The 9,983-nt window shown below is 38.7% G+C and overlaps 1 protein-coding gene across 5 annotated transcripts in view; it reads left to right on the top strand.

Annotated features, from left to right (window-relative positions):
* Positions 1-9,983, top strand: part of ARHGAP20 (Rho GTPase activating protein 20) — a 118,041-nt gene that overhangs the window by 102,083 nt on the left and 5,975 nt on the right. For all 5 annotated transcript variants that reach the window (XM_070623075.1, XM_070623074.1, XM_008529403.2 and 2 more), the window contains 5 exons: positions 91-269; positions 2,169-2,330; positions 6,630-6,739; positions 9,005-9,194; positions 9,588-9,702. In XM_070623075.1, coding sequence (XP_070479176.1) covers positions 91-269; positions 2,169-2,330; positions 6,630-6,739; positions 9,005-9,194; positions 9,588-9,702 — 756 coding nt within the window. The remainder of the gene's footprint in view (positions 1-90; positions 270-2,168; positions 2,331-6,629; positions 6,740-9,004; positions 9,195-9,587; positions 9,703-9,983) is intronic.

The following is a 9,983-nucleotide window of genomic DNA, read 5'->3' as shown; positions in this document are numbered from 1 at the left end:
ATAGTAATGGACATACTACAAAATGGAAACTGTAGAAATAAGGTTAAGTGAATTAAACTAGTTTTTCTAATAATCTCCCTCTTTCCTTAGATTCAGGTCAGAAGACATTTAAAAGGAGAAGATCTATCATAAACTGGGCCTTTTGGCGGGGTTCTAGCATTCACCTGGATAACTTGCCCGTGTCACCAACATCTCCTATGTCAGGACAGCTCTTTGGAGTTTCTCTGCCACATATTTGTGAGAACGACAACCTGCCCAAACCTGTCTTGGTAAGTCTCTTTTTGACCTATAATACTAACAGGAAAAGAGCACTCTAGGAGGTAAATGTATCCCAAAATGGAAAAATTACAGACACCCATGGCTTTGGCTGAGAATCTTTATTGTTTTTTTTTTCTTGTGAGGAAGATTGGCCCTGAGCTAACATCCATTGCCAATCTTCGTCTTTTTGTTTGAGGAAGATTGTCCCTGAGCTATCATCTGTGCCAGTCTTCCTCTATTTTGTATATGGGACACCACCACAGCATGGCTTGATGAGTGGTGTGTAGGTCTGCACCCGGGATCTGAACCCAGGAACCCTGGACCACCAAAGCAGAGTGAGCAAACTTAACCACTGTGCCACCGGGTCAGCACCGAATCTTTGTTATTTCTGCTTCAAAGAATAAATCTGATTAAGCTATTGCAGAATCACATGGAAGATGAATAGAAAGAAATCATCTAGTCTACTGGTTTTAAGACAGAGCTACAGAAGCTTGCTCAATAGAGAATGCACATTAGAATCCACACTGTCCCCCACATTTTTCTCGCACTCTTTCTTGAACTCTGCATTGTCTGAAAGTGTCCTTTAGTCACTTTAACAGCAGAGACTCCTCAATCTTATGCTTTTTAAAGATCTTACGTGTGTTTTATTTGTATTTCAAGTGTTTAAGCATAAATATACATCCTCTGGCATTTAGTTATCTTTCGTATTATAGAATGGGTCAGATGAAAGCCATTGAGTTTGTATTGTCTCCAATTGATATATTAAATGATCACTGTTAAGCAACATTTATTGAGTATTCAATATCCTTTAATTCCTATATTAGACGTATGGCATTTTATGCTTTGTTGTGCATCTGTAAGTGCCAGACACTAGTCTAGCCACTTTATTGCTTATCTTCACAACAGATTTAGGGGGTGGTTACTGTCATCATCATCATCATCATCATCCCTACTTTCCAAATTAAAAAAAAGCCTCGCGTTTGCCAAAGGTCACACAGTAAGTTTGTGCCATAACTAGGTTTCAAACCCTTGGGTTGCTTGTCTCCAATGCCCATTTTCTTCCTACACTGCAAGCAGAGGACATACAGCTAGAAAGAAAGCAAAAAGAGATTGCTCAGGGGCTGGCCCCGTGGCCGAGTGGTTAAGTTCGCGCACTCCACTGCAGGCGGCCCGGTGTTTCATTGGTTCGAATCCTGGGCACGGACATGGCACTGCTCATCAAGCCACGCTGAGGCAGCGTCCCACATACCACAACTAGAAAGACCCACAACAAAGAATATACAACTATGTACTGGGGGGCTTTGGGGAGAAAAAGGAAAAAAAAAATGAAAAATAAAATCTTTAAAAAAAAAAAAAAGAGATTGCTCAGAATGGAATGGAATGGAGAAAGCTTCCTGGAGGAGATGATTTTTGAGCCTAATTTTAAAAGAAGGACGTAAATACAGGAAGTAGAATGAAGTATGAAGGCGCATAAAAAGAAAGACAAGCAAGTAGAGAATGAGCTTGGCAAGAATATTTCCATATTTGGGGAAAAGAGTCCATATTAGAGAAGATGGGAAAAGGGTAGTGAAGCAGGAGAGAGACAAATTCACAGAGACCTTGAAGCAGTCGGAGAAGTTTGATTTTAAAGTGGCTGTTGGTTCCTTGAACAAAAGACAATCTCATTAAAACAAGTGTTTAAAGCAAAATGTTTTAAATGTTGACTATAACAAGAATAAATGGGAGAAAAGAGATTTAGAGATACAAAAATATGAACTGACCTCAGTCCTTCTGGCAGTCCATCCAGCCCCAGCCCCTCAGTGCTTTTCCCCAGGACACCCCAGCCTCTGGCAGCCCGGGAGGGCAAGTATGTATCTCCTTGCTTCTGTGTGTGAAGTGCCATTTTGGTTTTTTTCTTTGCTTCCCCATAGGATATGCTTTGCTTTCTCAATCAGAAAGGACCCCTCACAAAAGGCATCTTCAGACAATCAGCCAATGTGAAATCCTGCAGAGAGCTGAAAGAGAAACTGAATTCTGGAGTTGAAGTACACCTAGACTGTGAATCTATTTTTGTGATAGCGTCTGTCTTAAAGGTATGGAAAGTTCTCCCTTCGTCCACCTATGGTTGTAGCTCTGGAGAAAGACAACTGGTTTCTTTCATTACAATATTATTCCCATCTGCAAAGAATCATAATAGATTTAGAATTTAAAAAGTGCTAAAAAAAAAAGTCAACATTGACCTTTAAAAGCCACTGCCAATGATATGGCATGTCAGATATGCTTCTTTAAATTTTTCATCCCATACCACTCTGCTCATCTTCACTTGTGCCACCCCATGCAAATAAATAAAAATTAAAAATAATCAAAACACACGGCATGTTTGCCAAACCAAGCATCCTGATTATGATGACTTCCTCACAGTCTCACTGCCTTCCTAATAAAGACAGAATTTTCAAAAATGAACTTTTATAAAGGATAAAATCGTCCCATTCACAACAACATGGATGAACCTTGAGGGTATTATGTTAAGTGAAATAAGCCAGATAGAGAAAAACAATCTCTGTATGACTCCACTCATATGTGGAAGTTAAACGTGTAGACAAAGAGAACAGATTAGTGGCTACCAGGGGAAAGAGGAGGTGGAGGGTGGGCACATAGGGTGAAGTGGTGCACCTACAACACGACTGCCAGACAATAATGTACAACTGAAGTTGCACAAGGTTGTAAGCTATCTAATCTCAATTAAAAGTTTAAAAAATGAACTTTTATTAAACTTTGAAATAGAAATTTACCATAATAAACAAACATTAGCCTAACAACTGAAATAAGAAATTGCTCACTGAGACCACTGAACATTCCATTCATTTCTACAATCAACATGCCTTCCCCTGCCCCCTAATGCCTTCTTAAAGTAAAAATGAAGTAGGACTGTCCCCAGCATCTGGGCCTTCTTTTGTGAAACCCTTACCACATTTGGCCTCCTTTATGGTTCTTACCCTCCACCTCATGGTTACTTAAGTCACATCCATAGTTGAGTTAGAACTCTTCTAAAATGTTTTCCCCTCCACATTCTTGAAAATGCCTCACATTTTTCAGAGACCAAGAGTCAAAACCAGCTTTTAGCATAGCTTTTGACCCCAGCAGTAGCTTCTGCAGACCAGCCTCAGGCTCCCATCTCCCAGCAGGGTTGGAATGCGCCAGAGCCAGGGGTAGAGACAAGGCCCCAGCCTGCTTCCCACGGCCTGGAGCATAAAAACCAAATTGAGGAAAACATGGTGAAGAAGAGTCTTGCATACCCCTGCTCCTGCGGGATGGTCGACTGCTTACAGAATCTTACTGCATGACTTTGTGTACAGTCAGAGGTTTCTTGGTAAATGGGCCATGTCTGTTCTACCCCTCCTGTAGACTTTTGCAATAAAGTTCCACTCAAAAGCACTAGAGAGCTGAAGGTAAGGTCATCTAATCTATTTTGCACAGGGTTTGTAATTACTCTGCAATCCTGGAATACAATAAAGACATGTATGGTGTGCTTAGCCAGTTGTATATGCCAGGGATATATATGCACAATGAATTTTTCTTTTTTTATATAGATTTTTTTTTTAAAGATTGGCACCTGAGCTAACATCTGTTGCCAATCTTCTCTTTTTTTTTATTCTTCTCCCCAAAGCTCCCCAGTACATGGTTGTATGTTCTAGTTGTATGTCCTTCTGGTTGTGCTCTGTGGGATGCTACCTCAGCATGGCCTGATGAGTGGTGCCTTGTCCGCACCCAGGATCCGAACTGGTGAAACCCTGGGCTGCCGAAGCAGAGTGCATGAACTTAACCACTTGGCCATGGTGCTAGCCCCTGAATTTTTCTTTTTTTTTAATCATATAATTAGACTTTCTCGCATCTCTTAATTTAAGACATTAAAGCCTGTGTTTTAGACAATTTTCCTTACCATCCTATTCTTCACAGCACCACACTTAAAATTTTGTGCTAAATTATTGAGGCTGTTACAGATAACTTTGGTTCTAGAAGAGTTAAATTGTATTTCAGATTGCAGAAGTAGCACTTGTACAAAAATAAGCAAAAGACAAAAAATGATTCAAATGATTGAAAAGTCTGGTTAAATGGGTTCCAAGCGATTGAAGTTTTAGAATCATAGAACTGTTTTTCTCTCATTTCTTCCAAGTGGTTGCATGAAAGGAGATACTTCATGCCAAAAGTTTTTGAGCTTTTGTTCTGTTTTGTTTCTTGTTTTGAAGACTGTTTGGAAGTAGTGCTTAAGTTTTCCTTTAACTTTTTACTTAAGCTGGTGTTGCTTAAATATAAGCTTAACTCTTCAAATTATAATTGAAAGAAAATTGCTCGAGACACTATCACTTTGATCCATCAGACCTTTGCGGAAAAGTTCCTTTTTAATCCTGCAGGAATCTCATCTCAGATTAGTTTGGGAGTTCTGCTGATGACCTGGGCTCTGGCTTTGGAGGGGAGGAGACTCCATTGAGTTCTGTGAGTTGGTGATTGAAATTCAGAACCAGCTCTCACATCCTTTCTCAGCCATGATGGTGGTTGTATTTCGTAACTTGTTATTCCAGCTGTGGAGGGTTCATTGAGATGTTACGAGTTATTATCTTTCAAGTGTAGGTTTAAGATTTAATGATGTTTTTCTTCAAGACAGATCCTAAGTATGTTTTCCACTGAGATTTGAAAAGAGAGCTATTGTCACTGCTCCACTTTGAAATAACAAATTTTTCCTCTTCTAAATCTGACTTTTAAAGTAGGTGCAGCACCTAAAATTAGTTTGAAATTATGAAAATTCAATAGCTTTACCCAAAAAGAGGTAACTTTTGTGATGACACATCTGAATCACAAGTATCCAGGTACATTTCTACTGGAAGATATAATAGGACAGAGAAAGACTTTGAATCAATCATCTTCCTACTTGTTAATCACTCTAAAAAAAACTTGTATAATAACAGGTGACATGACTCCCGAAAGGTTTTGAAAATTATCTTAGAATCTCTATTATAGTTAGTTGGCCTTCCCTTGTCCCTCATTAATATTTGGCCATATGACAAATAGCAACAATTCAGTAATGACCTCTACTGTTTCTGGGCCTGTGCTTAGCACTGAGGTGTACAGAGAAGGAGATGAGGGACTGTGCCTGCGCTGGAGGACCTCATAAGCTGGTAGGGGAGATACACACCTGATCAGCTGACAGTTAGGTACCATAGCTTTCATATTAGTAATATAAAATGACATAAAGTAACAAGTTGTGTTTTGCCTTTTGTAAGACACATGGTTTTTGCTGATTTGGTTTTCCAGCAAGAGTTAAAATTGCTCAGGTGCAGACTTTTACCTATCTCCATGTTGTAAGCAAGAACTTGCAAGAGGATAGCCAACCAAGGATAGAGTGCTTAGACCTGAAATTGAGTTCTCTCTGCTTGATGTTTACTGAGGTGGAGATCAGACTTTGCGCCCTTGGCCTTCTTAATTAACAGCATGCCAAAAGCGACAGAGAGAGTAGGCCTAGAACAGAAATGAACTTTGGACCATGACTACATGTGGTTTATTTTTAAGCTTTTTGTAAACAAAAGTTAAACAACAAACACCATTGGTCATAACCTACTTGTGTCGTAGTCTGGTTTCACCACACCCAGCCCCACCACTGGTCTCAGCAGAATAGGGTCTCAAAGGCCAGAAAGGATAATGTACTAGAGACACATTATTTAGTGTACTGCAGGCATGGGAGGGAGTGTGGCCCTAATCTCCCGTAGCCCAGCCATTGCCTGGAATGCTTCCCCCCCACACATATATGTGAACCCTTATGTGGGGAACACAGAGAGAAACTCTTAGTACCTCTGGATGGAACTGTGAACCAGTGCTCCTGGAATATAAAATTCTAAAATACAGGGGTTTTGTTTTATTCACTGCTCTATCCCTAGCACCTCAAACTGTGCCTGGCAGAGATACGTGAATATGTATAGAATGACTAAATGACTGATTACCACATCATGAACCTCGCAGGTATCTTTGTGCATTTCTTTGAGCAATGATTTGAGAGGGAGAAAAGAAAGGATTTAGGATGGTTTACTGCCAAATTCTGTCATGTTGTACTAATTTGCTAAAATGGACACAAACAGGAGGTTTCAGTCCAAATAGGTTGTCCTTTATCTTTATCACTATAGTCTAAACTCCAGTTATCCCTCTGGTTTTTGTTCGAAAAAAGTCAAAGCATGTGTTTCTATGTGTGCACATCAATGGAGAGTTGGCACAGAGTTCCGTGTATTCCACAGAAGACAGCACTTAACTGAACTTTTCAACAAAGTGTTTTCTTTCTAATTTCTCCAATACATATTTAGCATGAGAATAATAATTTAAAATATTTATTTTTCCCTCTATATAAGGATTTTCTACGAAATATTCCAGGAAGTATTTTTTCATCAGATCTCTATGATCATTGGGTCTGTGTCATGGATCAAGGAAATGATGAAGAGAAAATAAATACAATTCAAAGGTAATTATTCTAATTTGATCATGTCTCAAAAATACTTTTAAAAAACACATTTTATAAACTTATCTATTAAAGTAATGATGACTGTCAAAGTCATATCCATGGGGACTAGTTTAAAAATAGATTTTTGCTAGCTGCTATCATTGTTATTATTGTTTTCTCCCTAATATTATTAACATGGAATACTTGACCATTGTATACCTTCTGTATATCTGAATCTGGTAGGAGCCAAAACCCACTAGACAAGTAATACTAATTGGGGCTAATACTGTAGACCCAAACTACAATTTATGATCTTAATTTTGGTAAATATTTAACTAACCAGACAAGTCCTTATATATTTCATTCAGCAACTAAATTCATACAGAGAAAATTTCCTCCCCTCAGGGAGCTCACAGTCTGGTAAAGCAGATAGAGAAATCAAGAATACAATTACAATGCAGTATGGTCAGTACTATGAAAGAGATGTATGGAGGAGGGTATTGTGGGAGCACTGCAGAGAGGCACTTGCCTCCTTGAGAAGTGTCAAGGAAAGACGGAGTTGCAAAGTCTCAGTCGGATCACAAAGAAGGCATTGTCTGTACTCATGCGTAGGAATGTTGCTGGCAGAACTCACCACCCCTATTCTCAGTATGTCTTGCATTACAAGAGAATAGGAAAGAAGTGTCCATTAACAAAAAGCAATACTTCCAGTTCTGTGAAAACCCAGGAATCCCAGTATCATTTATTTTGCATGTGCTTGTTTAGTACAGTTTTTTCTCGAACAACTTTCAAATATGAAGTATTGTCTACACGCTGCTATCGACACACATCTTTAGCAGTAGAAGAACATGGTACAACTGTTAAAGACACCCAAAGTCAAAGCCACGTAACAAAATACTATCTCTGCTTTCATTATGGTTTGGTGGAAACCATTGAGACATAGTGAACATCACATTCTATACTTTGTTGCTAATTGTTTAAAACTTTATATCCTACAAACTGTTGAACGATGATTTAAAAAAAAGATAAAATTATGACTCTCGTACAAATATAAAATGAACACTTGTGAAAGATTTTATTTAAATCATTAATCAGTGAGAGAACTAATAAGCTGTTACAACCAGTTCAAAGGGGATTTCAAAGTACCACGACTTAGCCAGCTGAACCAGAAATACTGAAATGATGCAAATAGATGCAAAATAGCTTTTTCTGCTTGGGTGAGGTGGGGCAGATAAATCACTGGTCTCTCCACCAGACGGAATTTTCAAGTCGATAGACAAGTGTTAGGTACACTGCTATTAGTTCTGTACTACTTACAGAGTTGTGAAATAGCTCAAAGGCTTAGAGTCCCCAAAGAATCAATCACTCAAAAGAGTATCCTAGACAATGCCTTGCTTTCCATTGAATATCTCAATGATCTTTTGGTCCACTTCAGTATCTTTCACAATTTGTCCCTAGAAACTATACTCATTGTCAGTCCATTGTACTGAAGAAGTGCCTCTGCTATTTGTGCAACAGGCATCAGACTCGCTCATTTTCTACCCCAGGTTGCAGATTCTTGTTGAAAAAAGTGACAACCATGAATATCGACATAGTTCTGTTGTTGGTGTGGTAGTAAAAATCTGGATGGTAGTAAAAATCGTTTTCAGGGAATGGGAATTTAAAACTCCCTTAATGAAAAAATAGGAACAGGAGGAAATATGCTGTTATAAGCTTGACTTATATGTGAAAGTGATGCCAGTGAGATAGAGATTTGGGACAAAATTGACCTTGGAAGCTGGTGGAGCAGAGCGTGAGCTCTCGGAATGGACCTGAAAGTCTTAATAGCTAAGGTGTGGGTTCTCACCAAGGCGCAGAATTCCTGTGTTGCTCCCTGGAAACAAAGGAGCACTTTAAATGTAATTGTTTAATTTCATGAGAAAGCTTTTTGGAGGTTTTGGTTGAGAATATTCTGAAATGTTATAGGATTTGCCTAAGTTAAAACACACTATACTAGTTTCAGGGAAATATTTCAGGCAGCGTTTTTTTAAGAACCATTTTTCTGCATCTTTCCCATTTTCACGGGGTTGTGGAGACAGTGTACAAATAAATACATAACTAAATCCCCAGTGCTCATTTACTCTCTTAATGTACAGGCAGGCCTCACTTTGCCACGTTAACTGAAACTTGCCTATCTGAACTGTGTTCTTACTTTGCATGGGAAACCCCATGCAAAGCGAGGGTTGCCTATCTATACAAGTTTTTTATGAAATGTCTTGCTTAAAGAGTGCGTTTTTCTGTCTTTAGGCTATTAGACCAGCTTCCGAGAGCCAATGTTGTTCTCCTAAGGTATCTTTTTGGGGTATTACACAACATTGAGCAACAGTCCTCATCCAATCAGATGACTGCCTTTAATTTAGCCGTGTGTATCGCTCCAAGCATTCTTTGGCCTCCTACTTCCTCCAGCCCAGAACTAGAAAATGAATTTACAAAAAAGGTAATGAAGTTTTAATTTTTATACCCTGGGGGACTGAGTCCCCATTTTGAACGTAAAATTTGGGATATTAATTCTGAAAGACGTTTTCTTAAATACTTAAAAATTACCCTAATTTTAAAGACAGAGCCATTGGTATAAAAATGTTAGCATTTAAGCTAAGGCCACAAATAATAACTTGATTCCACCAATTATAACTAATTCCTATACCCAAGCTACTCTTGAAAGCATCATAGTTTTTTAGGGGAAACTGTTTTATATGCTTTTAAAGCAGACATGAATTTTCCTCAGGATTGTTTTGTATTTTTTGGTTAAAATCAGGACTCATATATGAAACTTGATTTATAGGCATGCTATATGAAAAGTAGCACTTCATTTTTCTCCTTTTTTGTACAGGTTTCTCTGCTTATACAATTTCTGATTGAAAATTGCTGTAGAATATTTGGAGAAGAAATCACTTCCCTCTTGGGAGAGGTTTCAGTAAGATGTGATGCTAGAGAGAATGCCTCAGGTATTGTGACTAATTGGATTGGTTTTTGTGAGAAATAGACACATGTCTGAAGATGCTGGGACAGTGGTTGTCCTGGAGCCTCCAGCAGCTCAGATGGAGGGAGCCTCTGACCTGAGTCAGTTGGCCTAGGGCTTCTGCTCCTTCCTTAGAAGGCCTGTTAATAGGTGAGGGTATGTTAACACTGTGGGGATTATGAAAGGGATAAGATGAGATCTCAGACTTCAAGAAGTTGTTAGTGGCAATATAATACAGATGATGGCTTTAACTTTTTTTTAAATAAA

This window comes from Equus przewalskii, chromosome 6, assembly GCF_037783145.1.
Source record: "Equus przewalskii isolate Varuska chromosome 6, EquPr2, whole genome shotgun sequence".
Taxonomy (NCBI): Eukaryota; Metazoa; Chordata; class Mammalia; order Perissodactyla; family Equidae; genus Equus; species Equus przewalskii.
Note: the sequence above shows the minus strand (reverse complement) of the source record. Positions and strands in the feature narration are given on the sequence as shown.